General features: G+C 36.5%; 1 protein-coding gene across 6 annotated transcripts in view; it reads left to right on the top strand.

Moving 5' to 3' along the window:
- LOC105441596 (trichohyalin) overlaps positions 1 to 21,351 on the top strand; it is a 52,750-nt gene extending 31,399 nt beyond the window's left edge. For all 6 annotated transcript variants that reach the window (XM_030975796.1, XM_030975797.1, XM_030975794.1 and 3 more), the window contains 23 exons: positions 5,438 to 5,521; positions 5,848 to 6,099; positions 6,557 to 6,661; positions 7,031 to 7,093; positions 7,550 to 7,792; positions 8,235 to 8,477; positions 9,056 to 9,286; positions 9,958 to 10,041; positions 10,662 to 10,904; positions 12,118 to 12,285; positions 12,743 to 12,910; positions 13,343 to 13,539; positions 13,970 to 14,108; positions 14,414 to 14,581; positions 14,899 to 15,150; positions 15,619 to 15,786; positions 16,242 to 16,493; positions 16,986 to 17,158; positions 17,542 to 17,616; positions 17,945 to 18,109; positions 18,599 to 18,827; positions 20,101 to 20,283; positions 20,748 to 21,351. In XM_030975796.1, the coding sequence (XP_030831656.1) occupies positions 5,438 to 5,521; positions 5,848 to 6,099; positions 6,557 to 6,661; positions 7,031 to 7,093; positions 7,550 to 7,792; positions 8,235 to 8,477; positions 9,056 to 9,286; positions 9,958 to 10,041; positions 10,662 to 10,904; positions 12,118 to 12,285; positions 12,743 to 12,910; positions 13,343 to 13,539; positions 13,970 to 14,108; positions 14,414 to 14,581; positions 14,899 to 15,150; positions 15,619 to 15,786; positions 16,242 to 16,493; positions 16,986 to 17,158; positions 17,542 to 17,616; positions 17,945 to 18,109; positions 18,599 to 18,827; positions 20,101 to 20,262 (3,864 nt within the window). In that variant the 3' untranslated portion in view covers positions 20,263 to 20,283; positions 20,748 to 21,351. The remainder of the gene's footprint in view (positions 1 to 5,437; positions 5,522 to 5,847; positions 6,100 to 6,556; positions 6,662 to 7,030; positions 7,094 to 7,549; positions 7,793 to 8,234; positions 8,478 to 9,055; positions 9,287 to 9,957; positions 10,042 to 10,661; positions 10,905 to 12,117; positions 12,286 to 12,742; positions 12,911 to 13,342; positions 13,540 to 13,969; positions 14,109 to 14,413; positions 14,582 to 14,898; positions 15,151 to 15,618; positions 15,787 to 16,241; positions 16,494 to 16,985; positions 17,159 to 17,541; positions 17,617 to 17,944; positions 18,110 to 18,598; positions 18,828 to 20,100; positions 20,284 to 20,747) is intronic.
- Positions 21,352 to 22,815: the final 1,464 nt, after the last annotated feature.

The following is a 22,815-nucleotide window of genomic DNA, read 5'->3' as shown; positions in this document are numbered from 1 at the left end:
TAATTGTCCTCATTATGCTGGCTGCTGGATGTCATCTTCATGCATGCATTGAATGATGTAGTTTGTCCATGATTTGTTGGTAGTTCGTTGTCGTGTTGTCTTGGTAACCAGTCTTCTCCGCCTTCTCATAGAGGAGCTTGATTCTACCTTCTCTACTCCATGTAGCACTGAAAGCAGACAACTTGTATCAAGATAGAGAGACGTAGTTCTAGATATGGCAATGATCATGTATCTGTGGGATCCCATGTAGGATGCACACTAGTCTAGAGACTCTTGTGTAGAGATAAAAATACAGAAGATTTAGGAGAGAAGATAAAGATTTGAAGGGAAAATAATCAAGTATTAAAGGAAGGGGAAGTAAATGCATTATCTGTGTTAATGAAAACAGCCATAAAACTTCATATCTTAACTACCAAATGTTGACAATACTTCTTGTTTGTGTCATGGTATTCAAATTACTTGTTTTGTATCTACCTTGTATGCAAAACAAATTTATTAGAGAGTTTGCTAATGGCTACAAACCTGTCAACCATTACGATTTAGTCATATTTTGTACGATTTTTAGAAGCAAATACGACAGTACGATTTTCCTCTTCATTTTATTTTTTATTTTTTTAATGTGTGTACACCAATAGCAAAATGCCCATTCTGTCCTGTAAAGTATCCTACAAGCATCTCACATCGGCAATTTGGGGATGTTCATTGGTTCATCGAACACACCAGTTGTGACGAAATCATGCATAGTCAACCAATGATCCTTAAACAAATTCTTCCTGTATGTAGGAACTGTAAGAGGCATTGATCTGTGTAACAGTCTTTTTTTTATTTTTAAGAATATAACTATTGTCAGTAAAATACAACTTTGGGATTAAAAATACATTTTTGAACTCCAGAGGTTGGCAGGTCTGCAGTATCATATGACATGTATGTGAACAGATGTGCAATATGTAATCTGGTTTTGTATGGTATTTTGCATGTATAAGATATATCACATCCCCGGTCCTTGGTTCCCTGGGCATATCCATTGTGTGCATTGTCATAACTGCATACATTGAGGCTGAAGGCAACCTTCTGTAATTGAAGAACAATGACTCGAGGAGGAGAAAGGCATTGGATCATGAATACCTGATAGTAAATATGGCATGCCTACATATTGTATTTTATACAACACCTAAGTAGATCCTTGTCATTCGATTGGAGGATTGTTGGTCACATGATATTCAATAGATAAACTATTGCACGGGCATGCATTTTTGGTGCTATTTGCCGTAGTACTATTCAACGAGCGTGCATTTTTGGTTATATGCAGACTGCGCTTTACAATTGTATCTTTATACCTTGGCCTGCAGCCGTGATCAAACTTAAAAGCATGAAGGAAAATTATTATTCCTGTTAAAATGTTTTTTATATCGAACTCAGAATGCAGAATGTAATACCAATTCTGTACAAAGTATAATACAGTGCCCACATACTTTCATATATCAGCTCTAGCCTTGTATGTATATGTATCACATACAAACTTGTACATACAAAGTGTGATATAGCCTTTAATCAAGGTGCTTGTGGCTGCCTTCACTGAATGCTGCACAATTTCTCTGAATGTGAAATGTCCACTTTTATGAACAACTTGCCTTGAGCACCTTCACTATCCTGTTAGCCCTGCAAGAACGTATTTCAAATGTTTTTTTTTTAATTTTTAGTATAACTGTCAGTCTTTTTTTAATGACTATTCAGCTCCTGGTTGGGAAATTCTCACCAATCAAAACATAATTACGGACTAAAATTTATGTTCCTAGTGTTTGTTGTATGGCCTTATTTGGTACAATTATCAGATGATTCAAGAGTACTCCGTCGCTCACCTTGTCCAAGTTGATTATCGATTATATTTCAAAGGGTAAAATGAAAGTCTAGTAAGTTGTTAATCACATACCCGCAAACTTTGTAGGGAGAAAGAAAGGGAGCGATATTTGGAAAATTCCAGTTTGTACTGAAAAATGATGATATACATGTGTGAATTTCATTATATTGTTGTGTTGTATGGTTTAGAAATCATATCTTAATCTAACCTTGTTTAAAGTGCAAAAAATCTGTATTGTCGTTTAGTGTTCAAAGGCTTTTAGTTTTGGTGAAAAACTGTTGATATATACTTATTATTGAGTAGATTTGATAGTTTTATTTGATCCAAATCAGTCCTTTTCAATGTTAATTGATAATAGATAGGTCTTTTGAATTTTTCAAATCTAACATTATATTTTCATATAGTTTAGAAAATTTGAATGGAAATACCTATTTCACCGAAATTCATACAGCTAAAGGTAGATTGCATATGTTATACATATTAACAAATCAAAATATGGAATTTATTTGTAGGCCTGTATGTACGTTTATGTTGTTCACCTAGTAACAACACTCCATATGCTGTATTTCCAAATAAATGAAACGCAAGCCACCAAGTTTTATTGTCTTATTGTTTTTCCCCACCATTAAGCTTTTCTTAATGGACATCACAATGTCCAGATAAACTGGAGAAATATTTTAACAAGAAGGTCCTTTTTAAATATCTGATTGATTTTCAGCAGTTTCCTGTTGAAGAGATATTATCATATATTGTAATGTATCAAGTATTGTGTAATGGTCACAAATGTTCTGCTTCATTAAAAAATCATGTCTTGTGGTGTTCAAGGTCATGTATTTGTAGTTCTCAGTCATGTAAAATAATAATGTTTTCCTTTGTAAATTTGTTTCTTTTTAGAGTAAAAAAAGTGCCTCACCATTAAAGGCATCATTTAACAATGTTAAATCTGAGATGAACGGCCCTACGTGTTATCAGTGTCTGTGATATGGTGTTATATTGAAGCCCTAAAAAAATAGCACTTCAAAATGATCAAGAAGTCCTCAAATAAAGTAAAAATCTTTGAGTGACCGGTTTAACCATACTCATTTTTTTCCCCAATAGTGTTATGAAAACCGTTAGGAAAACGCAAAATTTGATTTAGATTTCCAATCATAAATATCTTAATAATCAGACAGGCTTGTAAAAGTCAGGGGGTTCCTGACTGACCTTAAGGTTTATAATTATCATTGCAGCATGAGCTAAGTCTAGGATTTTGTTTCAGGATGTGAGACAAAGTTACCCAATCCCTTTAAGTTGTAGGTTAAAAACCAAATTCATCTGTGAGATGTTCATGATTTAACTGTATCTCGTGTTGTTTATTGGCAAGGGATAAATTATTGTGGTTTATCAAAAATACAAACATTTAAAGACAAACTTCTAGGGTTTGTGTACCATGCTTATAGATACAGATGTATCCCCCAAATTGAATGGAATCTATTTTTTATTTCACCCCTTCAACCTTTGCCAACTATGTGCATTACTTTGATTGTGTCTTCATTGCTTATTTCTGGAAAATAATGCCTTTTCACTTTTTTTTTATATGTTTATATGAAATGATTGAAAAATATGTTATATTTATTATCAAAATTGATGTATTAAATGGACTTAATGGATATTTAAATTAGTTTTTCACTGGCTCTTTCTTTCGAATCTCTGTTCCTATTATGTACAGTCAAATGTAAATCTGCATCTTTTAATGTTTTTTAATGAAAAATATGGTGCCATGTAAATTTCATGAATTGTCATCAATTCATAAACCCATTTAAATCTGTTAAATACTGATTGTATATAATTATTTTTTGCTCTTAACGCCAAGTTTGTGATAATTAGGGGGCAAACCTTCTTTGGGAATTCAGTACTTATTCACTGTAAATAACAATACTATTCAAATACTTGCTTGTAAATGATAAGAATTGTTTGATGGTTAGATGATAAAATACAAAAAGACATACCATACATAAAACACACCCAACCATTTAGGGAAAGTGACAGTGATCAAAGACTGCTCCCACTTGTGTTTGGTGCCTGCATTCATCCACTGCTCAGTGGCCTGTACACTTCGAGTAGCTTGGAAGACTATTCTTCAGGCTACTTTGTTGTAGACATGAATTAGATTAGAACTTGGAATCTCTATTACAGGACTGCTCATTGATTCTGAGGTCCATTGAGCTGTATAGTATGGTTTAATACCAGGAATATCACAAACTTTGTTCCATTTGATGCACCATTACTTGTGATGTTTTCGTTTGAATTGAGACTGCAAGATAGAGTAAGTTTTCATTGTGATACCTGTAGTAATGTTTTGGTGCATGCTGTAATGTTGTAGGAGCACAGAGCTAGTGTAGATCAGGTTCAAGATCTACATTGTAGCTATCATAGATTTGCAGTCCAGGTAGCACTCATGGTCATTATTTCAAACTTAGGATTCACTTGGATGTCTACATGTTCATTTAGTCTTTAAGGAGCTTTGAAGTCTTGGAAGTTGTTATACATTGTTCTTCACTGCTTGCTACACCTATCTGTGAACAAGTAATGTATTGATGTCAATATGTTCCTTATATACACACAAACTTTCTTAAAGATTTTTTTACCAGGGAGTTGTTTCGCTAAATTGCCATAAGTAAAGGATCAACGACATCTCAATGCTGTCGGTCCACTTGTCTGCTAAGTGTTTCACAAAACCATATTTGCCGAGACGAGTGACCCTCAGGTGACGTGGGTCAAGTCTATGTGGTTATATGTGTAGGAATTCTCTTCCTAATCATGCTTCAGTGTCTTGTGCTGTCTGTGGAATGAGAATATCTGACCAGAACTTTAAAAGAAAAAGAAAAAAAAGTTCTGCAAAGATTTGTTTCTTTGCTCTTTCCAATTATGCTACTACCGGTAGCTACTAAGTGTGTGGAATAAAAAAGGAAATCTTACATTATATGACCACAGGCCTGATTCTAATCATGATTGGAGACCTCTTTCAAATATGCCAACATGACACCTGTCACCACACTGTTTCTGATTAGTATGACCCAAAGCAGCTTACACAGTCTGCTGGGTCCTCTCCTCCCTACCAATTTTGAAAAGTACCTCGTATCCATTACGATATTAATACTGGGATCTTATTGAATAAGGTTGAGTTTTTTTTACCCAAAGATTTCTTTGATATCTATCTTTGTTCCTCTCTTTTGAAGCATAGCTTATCCAGCAGTAGATAATAATGACTAAAGCAAGAGAACCACAAAGGAGAAAAGAGAACAAGAAAGACTGGTAAATGCTTGAGGAATGCATCCCAAGGTTAACATTCTAGACACTAAATAAAGTTTGCTGCATTGTCGTTCTAGCTTAGTTGCATTTTATCATAATGCATGAGAATATTGTGAAGCATCAATTGATTTTGTTCTACCTTGTTTCTTTGCATTGTGTATGATTCAGCCGCTTGTATTATGTATAATGCACCCAATCCCACCTAGATGCATGCATGTCTACCCTTGTCCTCATGTCTGTCCATGCATGCATGCATGCTTTCTTATTCTCTCTCTCTCTCCCTACCAGGCAACAAGACAGGTGGAAGAGATAGCTCATCTTCAAAGAGAACTCACAGAAGCTCAGCAACAGTATACATCATGCTGTGAAGAGGTTAGTGCAATTTATCACAAATCTTGAAACTTAAACAACAAAAAACCTTTGTCTGTGCTGTTTGCAGCAAATTTCACCTGCAGCAAAGTGTGCTCAATTGTGCATGTGCATGAAGTGTTTGAACTAAGATGCACATGTAATATCTGTTTTCTTCTTTCAGATTTTATGCCCAACATGAAGATGAAATAATAAACGGGTCAAAGTTGAGATGTAATTATGATGTCTTGGTCCATGCAGATATGCAGCCAACCAGGGAGACAATGTACCTATTTGAATTCATCCAAAATTCAAAGAGCAATATTTGCAATCATTGTTCTGTTTGATAGTTGATGAAAGCTGAAAACCTGTTGGAACTCACCAAGTCCGATGCTGCACGTCTGAGCATGCAAGGAAGACACGATGCTGATGAGCTCCTGAAGCTTGCTGAGAGGGTCCAACGACAGGAGCTGGATCTATCTGTTACCCTGGAGAAACATCGGACCTGTCAGACAGAGCTAGCCTCCAGGGATCAGAGTCTCCTAAGGCTACAGTCAGAGCTGGATACAGTGCAGCAACAGTATCAAGGCGGTATGGAAGAGGTAAATGGAGGATAATTATGTTATCTATGCAATAAATGAGGATCTTATTCTTGATAATAGATGGTCATGTTTGGATGAGAAAAATATTACCACTTGCCAAGTTGACAAATACATTTCAATCTTATATTCCAATCTGCCATTTTATCCAGCCCTCTTTTTTAATAACAAAAAAGAAAAGAAGCAGATACCATTAAGTTTGAATAACTATCGTTCATTATGAATTTGTCAACAACATGTTGGTCAATGTTTTTTTTCTCCCCAAATTGTTATATTTGTGCTTGTAAGTTTGTAGTGGACTGTTGAAGTGCTGCTTACAAAAGTTACAATACTTTTTCCCACCTGGAAATTCTGGTTGCCCTGAGACGTCATCATATGATTTTACAGCACTATTGGTTTTCATGTTGTACAAAGTTATGACCATTGATCTCAGTGATTATTGTGATGTATTTATCCCTAGAATAAATCACTGCAAGAGGAAGTCCATGAGCAACAAGCAAAGGTCAAAAGTCTTCAGAATGAGTGTCGTGATCTCAAGGATCAGATTGAGGAGAAAGAGAGAAAGGTAAGATTTATTGCTTAAAATAAAATACATGTACAAGGCTTCATTCTACATGGCAAATTAAGAACATTATGAAAAACAAGGTTGCCCTTTTATATCTCTTATTGGAATAATTGTTCAAATGTTAGGGTCCTGTGTTGCTCGATCTCTTTTACTATGAAGCCCTGTCTGTGCACGATTGTTAAACAGTGCTTAAGTGACACATTGTGGTTGCGTTTCTTTGCAACTTTGTTTATTTTACATTACTTGGAGTTGTGATATGAAATACAGTATCACTATATTGTTACTTTTACAAAAATAAGCATTCTTTTTAGTGAAATTTGTGTTTCTTGTGCCTAATTTCATTCCTTATCACTCTTTTTAATCTTTCAGCTGACTTCAGACAGCAAGCATATCATCCAGCTGGAAGAAGAGAGAGATTTAGGCCGAAAAGATGTAAGTAAATAAATATCTGATGATTTTTAGGGAAGACGATTTGTTTGTAAACAGATGTTCGGGAAGTAGTTCTTTGGTGTTTCAATACTATATCAGTGAAGTTTTGTCAAATTAAAAATTAGCTGTTACCTACCAGTCACTGAAAATCCTCATCTGCCAACTAACTAAAGGTGATAATTGAAGAAAAAAATGATGCGCATTTTAAAATATGAATGCTCCCTGTGGTAAGTATTTCCTGTACCTTGAGCATTAATAGCCCCCATTGTATCATGATCGGTTGTTCTCAAATCATTCTGAACATGATGTCAATATTGTCAATGGTGTCCTTTCCAAATTTGCACTCTTGCACCAATCCCTGTGTTGGCCATGATATCATACATCACATGATATATATGCAGGTCGGCTTTGATTAAAACTTGTTCTCATACTCTTTGTTCCCCCCTTCTAAAATGACAGAGCTTCTCACACCAAGCCAAGATCCAGGAGCTAGAGTCTTCTAAGAAGCTCCAGCAGCAGCAGTATGAGGAAGAGATCCGTAGCTCCAACACAGAGCTAGGACGTCTCCGCAGGGACCTGGAGGAGTCAGAAGGCAAGGCTGGAGAGGGAGACAAACTGGTAGTCCAGTATAAACATACTGTGGAAGGTCTGAAGGAGGATCTAGTCAGGACTCAACAGCTTCACAAGTCAGCCATGGATCAGGTACTGTTTAGCGTGTAGTCTCTGAGCATGCCTTCATGAAACCATAGTGCAGGTTACCCACCTTGGGCTGTATGTAGTCTGACCTGACATGTCTTTGGTGTCTTGTGCTTCTTGTTTCTTAGGGGACCATTCTGGTTGAGGCACTTAAATCCTGTCAAAGATTTTGTGCCTTTTGTTGAGGAAAGGTTCAGGCACTCTTCTTCTAACTTGTGTAAAATATAAAAGGCTTCCTAATGAATATTAGAAAGTAAAACTTGCCCTTGCTCTTTAAACATGAAAATGGCTTGCAAAGATGGGTAAACTCAGAAAAGAAAATATGCCGTATTGTAAGTAGTTGATGTATATAAACATGTTTTCTTCACAGAAAAAAAAAAATAATAATATGGAAAGAGCTGATTATACAATTAACAAAGATTGATCTCTATATACCTCATACATGCAGGTTGCCCAGTGTAACAGATCTGCAGAGAAGCAGGAAGAGATCTTAGCCAATGTGCGGCAGGAGCTTGCTGGGCACCAGGATCAGCTCCAGCAGATAGAGTACTCTAGACAGGACCTCCAGGCGGAGCTAGCTAACTACAAGGAGAGACACTCCAGTCTGGTGGCTCAGCTTCAGAAGGTGGAGAATAACTCAGCCATAGCCTCACAGAAGATGGAGCAGCAGAACAATGAGCTCAATTATAAGGTATGGTTTAGAATGGAGATTTTACTTCTCGACGTCCCTTTTCATAGAGTTTAACTCTAGTTCACTTTCATTATAAATGTCAAGTTCAGGCAAGTTATCTGACCTTTCAGGATCAGGAAACACATTTTTTGGCTACAAAGAATGATTGCACATGGGCGAAGCGGGCTCTCAATTAATCTCTTCCCTCTACTCCCTCATAAAATTACACTTAAACTTCAAACAGGTGAGTTATCGTTTGAGCTTCCAACTAAAGATGAAGGTAATGATGTGAGAGGCTGAAGTAAATCACAGCAATCCTGAATGTTTTGTAGATGAGATGTAAAGGGGAGCTAGGGCAGAATTATGCTCATTTAAATGAGGGTTATATCATGTCCCTTTATACTTAACAAGTTCTAGTGACCCTTAATGTTTCCATCTTGATATGTGTAATGATAGTGATGTTTCAAAAGTGTGGACCACTTAACTTAAGTTTGGAGTCAAATCAATTTCAGACACAGTTGATGCAAGGAAATATTACTTGGTTTCAATACAACTTACTACCATTTCTCCCACTCCTGTCCACCTGATCCTATCTGCAGCTGAAGGAGCGAGAGGAGGGCAGTGAGAAACTGAAGAAAGATATCTCAAACTTGGAGCAACAGCTGAGAGAGAGCCAGACTGAGAAGCATAAGAGTGAGATGGTGATTGATTCATTGACAGAGGAACTCAAGAGAGTGCAAACTGATTTCAGAAGCACTAAGGAGAAACTAGGAATGACTGAAGAGGGGCTGGAGACTATTAAGGCTAGACTGAATGAGAAGCAGCAAGAGGTATGATGTAGTATCTTATGCACACATTTTGCATACAAATCAAGAAAGATGAAATCATTTGTAAGATCATATACTTTAATAATTATACTAATGCCTGTTGATTATATGGCACATATCACTTACATAGAGAAAATCCCTTAAAGAAAATATAAAAATAAATAGGGAAAGAAAGGACACAAATATGATAACACAAAATAAAATAGTTACTTACAAACTGACTACAATCACAAGTACAAATAATCGTTCAATGTGGCTGAAACAAAATATCAGTCATAAAGCATGTTTTTTTTATCAGTTTTAGGCAATCAATAAATTATAAAAGCAGGTAGACAATTATGTTACTCCATGGAATATAGTACATTTAGCAGTAAAGTAGATGTATAACTATAACTCTAGTGGTATATGTTATAGAATTAGAATCTAGGGAGATGTGAGTTGGTTTAGCGTCACGTTCAGCTGGTTAGCTTTGTGTCTTTGCCTACAAACTGGCTCAGGCGACCCCGGTTCGAAACTGAGTCAATTCTTTCAGATGGTAACTTTAAAGGTCGGTCCAGAGACCTAAAAAATCATATCCAATTGAAACTGGTCTGTAAAAACATAATAAAACACACGCACACATACACATGCTGGTATTATATACAACATTTGTGGTATTCTCCTTTGTTTCATAGCTGAAGAGATATGAGGATCATTCGAAGAGAGTAGAAAGTGAATTTCAAGCATACCAGGACACACATAGACACACTTCACAACAGGTTTGTATAACCGGTCATTATCTTTCTGTATCAGGGCCCCATCTTATAAAAAATTAGATTTATCTGAATCATTCACGAATTTGCAGTCTCCTATCTCTTATGTACCTAGTTGCGATTGATATCATTCGCAAGTTTCGCGATTAATCACAACAATTTTTTCGACTTAGTCCTGTTGTTTATGTATCACAACAGCGAATTGATATTATATCAATTTACAGGAGACTTTATGATAGAGCTTCCACACCAGTCCTGTTATACAATTAACAATGAATTCATCAAATGACAAAGTGAGGTATTTATTTTAGTGATTATCAAAGCTTTTATCTTGATTAAGTTGTATTTCACTTGTCCATGTTTTACCTGAATGATGTATTTTCTATATTCAAATCTGAATCTATTTTGGAATTGCCACATCAAAACATTTGATGTGAATAGCTCTATTTTTTCCAACATTCTCTTGAACTAAGAAAACAACATGAATTGATATACTGTAGTTTGGATAATGTTTAATAGTTAGATCATTTTAACAGAGAGGCTCATTTTTTGTGGAGTTACCTACATGCCTAATCCCCAAAGTCAGCATCTAGTGGTATATCACTTTTCCCCCTGTATCACGATAGGTCCTAGAGATTGATGAGAACTCCAAACACCTGGAACGTAAACTCCATCAGTCTGAGGACCGCATCAACTCCAAGGAAGATGAGGTCAGTGAACTTCAAGCTAAGATCGATGACCTTGGTTCAGAGCTTGGTACGGTGAAGGATCAGAGGAATGGACTGGAGAAGGAGTATGAGAGTCTGCAGCAGAACCTTAGACAGGCTCAGACTACTCTGGTAGATGCCACTCAGAAACATCAACAAGATGTGAGTAGCTTCATCATTTAACTCAAAGTCTCAATCTTGTGTGCTACTCTAGATCATCATAAAAGTATAGATGTGCTTGTGAATTGTGACCATGAGGGAGCGCAAAATCTTGTAGCAACCGGCATCGTATCTGACCTTCAAAAAAACGGTAAAAGCTATTACCAAGTACTACAATACATGTAGTTTCTCTAGATATGTACTTGTGAGAATTTTTATGCCTCCTTTACGAAGTAGCCGGAGGCATTATGTTTTCGGGTTGTCCATCCGTCCGTACGTCCGTACGTCCCGTTCTCGTGATCGCGTTATCTGAAGAACCGATTGATGGATTCCTGCCAAACTTTGGTCATGTATGTATCTTGCAGAGCCGATGAACTGATTAGATTTTGGGGTCACAAGGTCAAAGGTCACAGGGCTCATTATGTATGCAAAAACAGCTCGTGATCGCGTTATCTCAAGAACCGATTGATGGATTCCTGCCAAACTTTGGTCATGTATGTTACTTGCAGAGCCGATGAACTGATTAGATTTTGGGGTCACGAGGTCAAAGGTCAAAGGTCACAGGGCTCATTATGTATGCAAAAAATAGCTTGTGATCGCATTATCATTAGAACAGATTGATGGATTCCTGCCAAACTTAGATCATGGGATGTATCTTGCAGAGCCAATGAACTGAGTAGATTCTTGGGTCATGAGGTCAAAGGTCAAATGTCATGGGCTCATGTATGCAAAAATAGCTTGTGAACGCATTCTCATTAGAACTGACAGATGGATTACTATTTAACTCAGGACATCTTGCAGAGCCAATGAACTGAGTACATTTTAGGGTCATGAGGTCAAAGATCAAAGGGTCATATATGTATATGAGAAATTGCTTTTTGGTTTGTAAACTTGCTCTATGACGGAGGCATCATTTTCGACTGCGCGCAGTCGAAGTTCCATCTAGTTCATTGAAGTTTGTTAGAGATTGTGTATTTTCTGTGCATATGCAGATCACAACTATTAATATTGGCTTAATCTAGGTAACTGCTTTTCTCCCCTTGATTTTGTTTTGTATAATATTTGGAACATATTAGAATTTTAGTGAGAACACCTTCTTAATATGGGTTCAGATATTGCACCAATGATGAAATTGTCATTATTGTAACCACCAACACATAGCTGTTATGAATAGAGGTTGTATGAGTGATGATGGATGTTTCCATTCTGTCTGCAGGAGTCCAAACTAGAGGAGTTCACTCACAAACTGGAGCAGGAGCTGAAGGAGGCTAAGAAAGCTATCAAGACGCTCCAGGAGGATCTCAAGAGAAAGAAGGAGACAGTGAAGAAGTCAGAAAATGAGCTGCATTCCAACAGAGAGACTGTCAAGAGAAGGAGTCAAGAGGTCAGTTTGTAACAAAGTAGAAGAATGGAATTATGAGAAATGAAAGTTGTGTTTCTATATCAATTTGTCCTTCTGTCATGTCATACTCATTCATACTTAATTATTTGATATCCTTTTTGATATGCAGAAATTCAAAAGTTTGATCTATTAGCCATGAAGCCAAAGAAATTGAGTTATATGATAGCAGCCAACATGAAGCATGCACAGTTGTCAAAACTTGACTGAGGAAGTATTCATTTGACTGGGATTAAAATCCATAGCTTTGTGAATAAGAGTCAAGTTGACCAATCACTCCTGTTGTATGTCTTGAGATTATGCCTGTTAGGCTTTTAAACTCTAGTTTCAAGCTATTTTATTTTATAAAAAATGTATATTTAGTGTATTTAGGGTTTCATATTCTGTATTCTGACAGTCAGGTTGGAACTAAGTTGGCTATCACATTTATTTATTTTCCCAGTTGGATGATCTTCAGAAGAGACTGCGTATTCTCAGTGAGGAGATTAAGAAGGTTGAAGCTGCCAACATGAGACTTGAGAAAGAAAAAGCTCAGCTGATTGGAGAACATACTTCACTCAAAGATGAGCTAGGAGATACAAGAGAGAACTACAAGGACTGTGCTCAGGAGGTATGTTCAATTGCCATCAAGACCTTCAGTGTTTGTACAATCTTATCACCCATATATCAGCTGATATAAAAACACTTTATTTTCTGTGCCTGCTTTGGGGAAACTCTCTTTGCTAGTTCTAAATATAGTTGTGATAAGAATATATTACTGTGTAGGAAAGTCTTGTATATATATATTGTTGATTAATTGTTAAATGATAATAATTTTCAGATTGTAGTACCTTATTAATGCTCTATTTGGTTATGTAATTGTCCATTGCAATTGTTAACTGTGTACATGGTGGATGATATCCATTATTTTTCAGTATTTCTGACTTTCTCTTTTTCTTTAACAACAAATAATAAAAATAACTACCACCAGGCATTGGGAAGTATATTGCATGTTCCAACTGCACAATACATTTTGACCTCCCAAATCTATCTTTTCTTTTAGTTGGCTCACCATGAGGAGAAACTAATGATCATGGAGAGTAGCCTTCAGTCTACCCAGGAGCAGCTAAGTGGACGTGTGACTGAGGTAGTACGTTATGAACAGCTCACCAGACGTCTTCAATCTGAGCTGAGATCCGTTCAGGACCGGTGTGGGATGATGGAAGATGAGGCTGTAGAGCAGAGGACAATGGCTGAAAGGTAAGAGGGCTTTGTCCATTTGATCAGCTGAAGAGAGAGATTTTAAGGATGTGGTGCTAAATAAGTGTGTTCTTATTGAATAAATTAGGCATTATAAAAATAGAAAAGAATGAGAAAGAGGGAAAGAATGAAGCTTTTGTTTGCTGAGAGATTAAAGGTCTTAACTCACCATTCTTGCACAGAGTCAGCATATGGTTTACTAAGATAATACAGACATCATGACAGCAAGTTTCCTTTCATTGGCCATTTTGCAAATAGTCATAAAACAGGATTGCGGCTCTTGTGAAATGTAAGTTAGATCAAATAAATGTATATTTGTGTGGTATGAAAGATGCATATGTGTAGGTAAACAAACTGTATGCTTCTTTTCTCTTTTAAATATATGATTCACAAGTCAATCTCTCTATGTACTCCTATGTATTCTATACAGATTGAGGAAAGAATTGAACCAAGCCATGGAAGAGATAGAAGATATCCAGAGAGATCTCATGAAACAAACAGGAGCTAATCAACAATTTGAATCTCAGCTCATTGATTCTAATGAAAACAACAAGCGTCTTCAAACAGAGGTAAACAATGGCAATCACATTACATTCCTTACTGTGTTATGAATCCAGACCCTTTATTTGATTCTTGTAACAACTCTCATTGTTATATAGATAACCAACATACATTTTATAGTTGATACATTTTATGTATACCATACAATGTGTATGAATAAGGCATAGACAATGTAGGCATTCTTATGACGTACCAGTTCCCTGTTTCTGCATTCTATTCGATTGTAACCAGTGACACACCCAGTCATACACTCAATCTGTATTCCCTTTTCATTGTTATTGAGACCTTTCTTGTTTCCATATTTGTATGTTAGTTGATCCAGAAGGAGAATGCACTGAGGAGTAAACAGGAGGAGCTGGAGGTGGAGCAGCAGCGTTATGATGATACCTCCAGGCAGTTCCAGGAGACCAGGATCAACTTTGATCAGATGGAGGAGGAGCTAGGAGAGATGAAGAGGAGACACAAGGAGATGGACACAATGGTTAGAAATCATTATTATTATTTCTGCTTTTGTTTCCACAAACTTGTGCATAATGTCATTCATTTCCATATTGAGAATTTCCTGTGGACAATATCAACCTGTAGCCTCTCTGAAAGACAACAATTGTAATTGTCAGTTCATACATGTTTATCAGACTTTCTGTCTGTGTACTTGTATGTCGCAAATCCCTCACCACCCCCCCCTCTCTCTCTCTCTCTCTCTCTCTCTCTCTCTCTCTCTCTCTATCTCTCTCTTTCTCTTTTACTTTTCTCCCTCTCTTACTCTTACCTTTTCTCTTCCATGAACTCCATATACAGATCAGTGAGAAGGACCAGCACACTCTGAACCTAGAAGGTGATATCAGCTCCCTTCAAGCCAAGCACCACACAGCTAAAGATCAGCTAGCTAATCAGGAGAGTCAGCTCAGAGTGTGTCAGGCTAATCTAGAGATGGCTGAGAAACAGAACAGACACTATTCAGGTGAGGTAGCTCGTTACGAGGAGACCATCGCTCAGCTTCAGACAGACCTGGACCAAGCCAAGGACCAAATACAGACATACCAGGAAGAGGTAAGTTAGGTATAATTTGTGTAAATGGGAGCATTTTGAAATAATGCGGTGGTTCACTTTTGGGATCTCTGTGTTACGTTATTGTCTGCGGATAGAAAATCAAGCTTTGTCTGTTTGTCTTTGCCTCCTCCTTTCAAAATGTAAACTTCACATGAAATTTAACTCATTTCTGCTGCCATCTCCATATTATGACTTTCAATGATTCTTGTTCCCATACATCAGCATCATTTTGGCAGCTAATGCTTTAAATTTGATATTTGAGAAAAATCCTTATTTTTAATTCAAGTATACTTTGGCTAAAGAATACATGTGTACATGTGAAAAAAGTAAGTTAGGAGGGGTGTTCTGAATCACAGCATATTGAGGAATATATATCTGTCTCATATGGAATGGGATTTCTAGTATCAAAACTAAATCAACTGTCTGTATGTTAAGCCATGACATTTATTTGCATCCTTCTCCAACCAGTTGGCGTTGAGTCAGGGTCAGTTGCAAGTTGTGAGACATCAGCTGATGGATGTCAAAGGTCAACATGAGGAAGCGATGGATCAGCTTGGTGAGAGAGCTACACTGGCTGCTAAGTTACAATCAGAGCTTACCAAGGCAGATCAACAGAATCATTCATTCTCAAAGGAGGTAAGGACAATTAAGGAAAAAAGTAGGGAATGATTTTTTTTCGAAATAGGCAGTTCAATATTTTTATCAGGGTATGAAGGATATGATTTTGGGGATGATGATGGTGAGGATGATGATGAAATTCATAGTGCTGTTGCAGGTGCTGATGCTAGTGCTGCTGATGATGGTAATTATGATTAGAAAGATGATGATTATTATGATGACAGTGGTGGTGGTGGTGATAATCATGACAAATGATTCTCAAGGAAGCACATATTATAATTTTATTATATTTTCTTGCAATAGCTCTCTTCAAGATTTTGTAAAGCTTCAGATTATCAACAATTCATTTAACCTATGTGTACACATACAAATGGTTCAATAGGCTTCATTGAAACTTTGATATCAATTGAGAAACTCACAAATATTATTTGAAATCCTTTCTCACTAGACTTTATATTGTTTGTATCGCGTAGGTTGAGGTTTATGAGGACCGAATGCGCAAGCTGCGTTCTGAGCTTCAGAAGGTACAGGAGCTGAACCGACAGAGTGAAGAGGAGCTACACAAGTATGAGAGCCGCTACCAGGAACTGAGTGCTAAGCACACCCAGGCTAATGACAAGCATAGGGCTAGTCTGCAGGAGATTGCTATGAGAGAGGAACAGATTGTGGTGCTTAAGGTGGAGTTAGCCTCCATGCAGGAGAAGTTTAGACATCGTAAAGAAGAAGTGAGTCATCTAGACAAAGCTTCTCTTACTTCACTCTTCCCTTTTTTTCTTCCATCTGCTGTCTCCATCCATCCTCTAGCTATTAAAGAGTAGCTATTGCTCTTAATAAGAATTATGACGCACTAGTAGATATCCGGATTAGTATGTTTGTCAGAATTCAATGATTATACCTTTCATGGTTTGAAGTGAAGTGCAATATTCCTCTATCACAACAAAGATGCACTAGAATGAACATAGGTTTTGGATGGGTCATTTCAGAGAAGCATTATGAAATTTTACATATATAATGTGTTAACATCACTAAGAAATTTATCTGATAGGAAGATACAGTTTAAAGAAACGATGCATTATCTCATTATTGATGATTAAGCCCTCTCAAATCTTTGTTGTTATAGATTTTTATTAAGATATGATTAAGATTTCATTATCTCTCTCTCTTTATCTCTCTTACTCACTATAACTCCCTGTTATATTTAAACGTTTTTGAACCAGATGGACAGGATTCAGCGAGGGTTATCAGACGCACAACATAAATGCCAGGAGGCCAAGCTTGAGAATGAGCAGCTGAGAACATCCCTTCATGAGGCTAGGAAGAATGGAGATCGGCTTCATAAGGAGAGTGAACATGTAGTCTCTAATGTCAATACATGGGTACAAGAACAGAAGTAAGTTACCTTGTATGCCAGCCTATGTGGAAATAGAAGAGACAAAATCATATACATTCAGATCCATTCTCACAGAGAGATAAAGAGGAAGAGAACCGAGTATTTGGAGGCAATGAAAGAAGTGGAAACAAAAATGAAAGGCTCCATAATACTGGCAACATGCTATCCAGTGTCAATACAGGAAGCGTGTTAAACTTTGGGCTTCAGAGGGGGAACTGGGTGCTATTTTTGTATACAATTTTTTGGAAAAAAAGACATATTACAAAAAAACAGTAGTATGATTAGATTCAGTTGTTATTTGAAAGGTATTCTTCCCTCATAAAATTGCCACTTGTATTTTATTTCAAATTCAATATTGTGTGTATTTATTTTTCTCTTTGTAGACAAGCCAATGAGAAACTTGGACTGAAGATCAAGGAGCAGAACCAAACTATTAGGAACCTCACATTAGAAAAAGAGTAAGTCTCAACTGAGAAATTGACTGAGGAAAAAAAGAAGAACTACTTTGTGTACTTAAATATAGAAGTTAGACTTATGCTTTTAACTTTCAACTCCTTACAATGTCATATTACATTGTTGATGAGATTTAGTATTCTTAAATTGATGTCCCGTTAAAGATTTAGGGACAAGGTTTTTTCAAATTTTTTGAGCATATGTATACAATTTTAAAATTGCATTGCGAAGAGAAACATAGTTCACTTCATTGTGCAAACTATTTCTGACAATTATTGTTATGAATTGAAGAAGGGCATATCAATTGCTTTGATTATAACCTTTGACCTTTAGACACGTAACAGAGAGCCTAAGCTCTGTGCAGGAGATGGTGAATCGTCTCAGACTGGAGAATGAAGAGATGAAGATAGCTACAGAGAGGATGAAAGCTTTACAGAGTCAGTCTGTTCATCAACAAGTCTTACTGCAGCAACTCAAAGCAAGGCTAGAGGATAATGAGTGAGTCAAACACTGCATACCGTACCTTTCATTGAATCATAGAGTCATGGAGATTATTGAAAGGAGAGAGGGAGGAGTGTCATTCGCACAACATTTTAGGGTGGCTATGTGGGAGAATGTTGACCTTCACTTAGTGGATTTTTCTTCCAAAATGCACATTTCTTCTTTGTTGGTAAAACAAAATGTTCAGTTTCAATCTCTATTGTAAAGTAGAAAAGCATACATTAGTAGTTAGAAGTATCTTGGTTAGGAGAGTTAACAAACATTTATACTCATTGCATGTGTGATCATCAGTGTTGGGCTCTGGCTAAGGCACATGAAAAAGGATTGCTGATGAATGAGATTTTTTAACTGAATGAGACAACATATTGTTTGCTGTCTATTGCAGAAGATGTTTTATTTTGTCTCAAATCTGATTTTCTCTCCTTTGACATGTACATTGTCAAATGATTTCATTTTCTTTATTTCTATTCTCCCCTCCCCTTGCAGAAGTACTCAAGAAGAAGAGCTTTGTGATAAGATGGGTACGATCGAGGATCTCCATGGAAGACTGAAAGCAAACGTTGATTCTATCCAGCAGTTAAACCAGCAGCTAAACTCCCTCAATAGAGAGAATATCAGACAAAGAGCAGAGCTAGAGAGGGAGAGAGCAGCTAGACAACGTCTTGATATGAAGCTAGATGGGAGGGATCAAACTATCACTAGTCTACATGCACAGGTCAGTAAAAGGGGAGGATATATCAGAAACAACTAGATATTGATGGTAATTGACAGTGTGTGGGTGTGTGTGTGTGTGTGTGTGAGAGAGAGAGAGAGAGAGAGAGAGAGAGAAAAAGAGAGGGTTGATGTGCATCACAGTGCTGAGAGATAAGGAGACTTGACAAAGCTTCACAGAGGGAAGAAAGAGGAGATGAATAGAAAATATATGAGATTGAGCTATATCAAGAGAAGATTTGTAAGAAAAACACCTCTCTCAGTCATATGTATTGTTTTTACTTTCTTGTCATTTCTGGAACAGCTTTGATATCTATTACATTTTGATTATGTATTGCAGTCAATATCTTGCATTTAACCATAGCCATGATGCAGAGATGCCAACCGTTACGGTTTCGCCGTATTTGTTACGGTTTTAATGCTCTTGTTACGGGTTACGGCAAACAATCAAAAGGTTACGGGGAAACGATAAACAAAAGTACATTATAGCGAATGCCGCCTTAACATAGCCTCCGTACACAGCGCTGCATGTCGCACGCATTTACTCATAAGTTCACTGAATTTGACTACACTGGATAGGCACTTTTGCGCACATGGTCCGTCCGCCGCCATCTTGTTTAATTCCAAAACAACACGGCCGCCGTTATTACTGTTTTGATACTAGTATGCTACGTGCGGTCGTGCCTTTTGGGGGAGCATGGGGGTAGATGATCGTGCGTGCGGCGCCCGCAATACCCATTCATAGTATAGTAGCGAAGAGTTTGGTGATTCAGCGGGCGCATTGCAAGTGCGGTATACGGTGTGTTGTTGTTCATGAACGCCGGGCCTAGCGGCCTGGGCTGGTGTGTCTGTGGTACTGGTGAGTGTGCGTGTGTAGGATACGAGTTCTGCCATTTGACTGTGGATTCGAATTTGCCATTCAACGCTTGAACGAGGTGTTTTCTTCCTGAATATTATCATGGATTCACTCAAAAGAGCGAGTACAGGAGGAGGAGATCCTTTGACTGGAAACAGATTTTTAAAAACGTTTCTTTGCACAGGTTCGATATGCAGTAAGAGTGATTGGGTGTTTGTGTTTTGCGCGAAAATTATGCTGCGGTGGGTCTTGCGTTACGGAAAGACCCCCATTTGTTACGGACAAATATGGTTAATGTTACTGACAGCCATCCTATAGGGTTGGCATCTTTGATGATGTGCTTTATGTTAAATCAATGATGTATGAATAATAAGGAAGCTCACAATAACAATATAAAACATTGTCTTGTTTCTCTGATCAGATGGAGTCATCTCATTCTTACCCTCAATACCAACATGCAGCACTACCTAGCGGTACACCATCATCACGTAAGATGACAGAGAGTCATTCAGAATCAATCGGTCTGTCGGATTCCGCTTATGCCTCCACTCTAGCTCTAGAGAGAGGTGGAAGTGGATTATAAAAACCCTTCTTGTGATGCCAGGTAAGGAAGTAGTGTAAAACACAAAACTTTTATATGATTTGTAAAGAAGATTGATTTTTACGACCTGCACAATTCAGTGTTTGTCAAATGTGATTCAATTATTTCACTGAATGAGAATGTTGGAAATCTTTCTGGTCTACGATTAAATATGAAACAAGTTCCTGTACATAATATTTTGCCATTGATGAAATATGCAAGGATATCGGTTCATTGAAGGTTCTGTTGGAACAAATAAAATATCTCAAACAAATGATTTGGCAAAGATTGAATTTCATGCTGTGTTTTCTTGCTGCCTTTGTCAAGTAGACATTGTAAACAAGGCAACAAAGAGCAAAATTTAACTTCCAAGACAGTTACCGTTTATGGTTTTATATCAGATTGCTTTTCCTTCAACCATGAATGAAATGATTTCAAACAAAAGTAATCAATACAGTTTGTCTTCTTACTCTTTATAACACCTGCAGATCTGCACTTCTACTCCCTCACACAAGCCTCACCTGTATGTGATGATCTTTGAAGTCTAGTAGATGGTGAAGTGAACATAATGACAGAACATCCAATCTGTATTGATCATTAGGGAACCTGTTCAGCTGTTGTATTTCTTCTCTTTCAAATAGTATTTTGTTGATGATACAGATATATTCAATGTTACACAAGTATATTTCTGATTGCCTTAATATTATTGTAATGGATAAGGATTATTTAATTGGTCATTTACCTTGCCAGTTTGTAAAGAAACTTGGATTTCTCATCATACTCTACCTGATGGCGTTATAAGATGGAGTGAGGAAATTGGGTTAAGTTTTAAATTGTAAAGATTTAGCCAGAAACCTTGATTGATTAATTTGATAATGGTTATTGGTTTGTAGCTCTGACGCATGATTTGGGTTGGATTTGAAATTCATAGCAGAGTAAGATATTAACAAGCATTGAGAAATTATCAAATGAATATCTGTACCTTCCCAATTAGAATTGATGTTGGAAAAGCTACTGAATGCAAAATTCTAGATCAAAATGAATTATGATTCACATTAAATGTCTTTGAGCCAAACTGATGAACTTTCAGAATAGATAGAAAACCTGGGCCAATCAGTGGCACTTTACATGGTTGTCTTCATCGTCAACATCATAACCATTATCATCTTCATCAATCATAATTGTCATTATCACTATTATCACCTTCGTCACAATCATCACAAATGAGTTTTCAATGTGATAAATATAAATGCTCCTTAAAGCAAAGATACAAGTACTGAAATGTCATGACTATTGTGTATTCTATGGAAACATGTTAAGATTATAGTAATGTTAAATGTGTTGCATTATCCATATTTAATCACATTCCAAATTGATTTTCATCATATGATCTGCTCTTCATAGCATTTCCAATTTGTCCGTCCAATCGGCGATTCATCTAATGAAAATATTTAAAAAGGAAAAAATGTGTATGTTGAGACATGTCATGAATTTTATCATAATTTATTTGTATATATCATTTGATTTTGAAATGTATTGAAATATGTAGATAATTTTTCAACCATTATATTTGCTTCATGTATTTGATAAAAGACTAGATATTGTGAATCAGATGTATATTTGGGTACAGCCTTTTAATGTACTCATTTCTTAATTTTGTAATGCACTGTAGAGACTTTTCCCCCCATTATAACTCCAGCCATTTAGTACGTTTTCCACAATATTAACAACTTGAGGGTTTAAAAAAGCTAAAGATGAAAGTTGCATGTAGAGAGAATACGATGTGTAAGCTTAGTAGAAAAGGCTGAAACAAATTACAAGCATCTTTCTTATCTGGAGTAATAATTCATTGGATATGAACAGGTGCTACAGACTTATGTTTTCAGAGTGATCAGAATGTATAGGCATGCTCATTATTGTCAACCTTGTCCAGTTACGCACCCCCAAAGTCAAATCATAATAATAATACATGCATGATGTTCTTGTATAGCACATATCACATTTTGATATAACATCTTTATCTACTCCCAAAGGACTTTGGATGTTATAGAGCACCGAAGGTGTGACATTATAAAAATTTATTTTGAGAATTTCTCAATTTTCGTAATGTTATGAACCAGAGCAAAATAACACTGAGTTCCTATAGGAAATCTATTTATTTAGATGGTCATATCTCAGCCAATACTTAACATATTCAATTGGTTTTTGACATTTGGATATTATTTTGTATGTTTTTTTGGAAAATAAAGTTCAAATTGAGAAATTCTAAAAATAGTTTTTTGATGACGTCACACTTCACCACTCTATTATCCTAGGTGAAGTTAAGTAAATTATGAAGTAAAGTTAAGTATTATATATTTTTCTTTTCTTTTCATGTTTTTAAAAATAGTTGATTACTATTAACATTTAAGAAAGGTCTTTAGTGTTGATTCTTTAAGTACATGTATATTGATTTTTCATAAAAGCACCTTTTCCAAATGTATTATACGTTGTTGAAAAGTTAACAGCCGTTTTGTGACGTGCCTTAAATTTTGGCAGATGAAACTGATTAGTATT

Source organism: Strongylocentrotus purpuratus, unplaced genomic scaffold (genome assembly GCF_000002235.5).
Source record: "Strongylocentrotus purpuratus isolate Spur 01 unplaced genomic scaffold, Spur_5.0 spur5_scaffold_8, whole genome shotgun sequence".
Classification (NCBI taxonomy): Eukaryota; Metazoa; Echinodermata; class Echinoidea; order Camarodonta; family Strongylocentrotidae; genus Strongylocentrotus; species Strongylocentrotus purpuratus.
The sequence above is the reverse complement of the archived record's forward strand: the minus strand, read 5'-3'. Positions and strand labels throughout refer to the sequence as shown.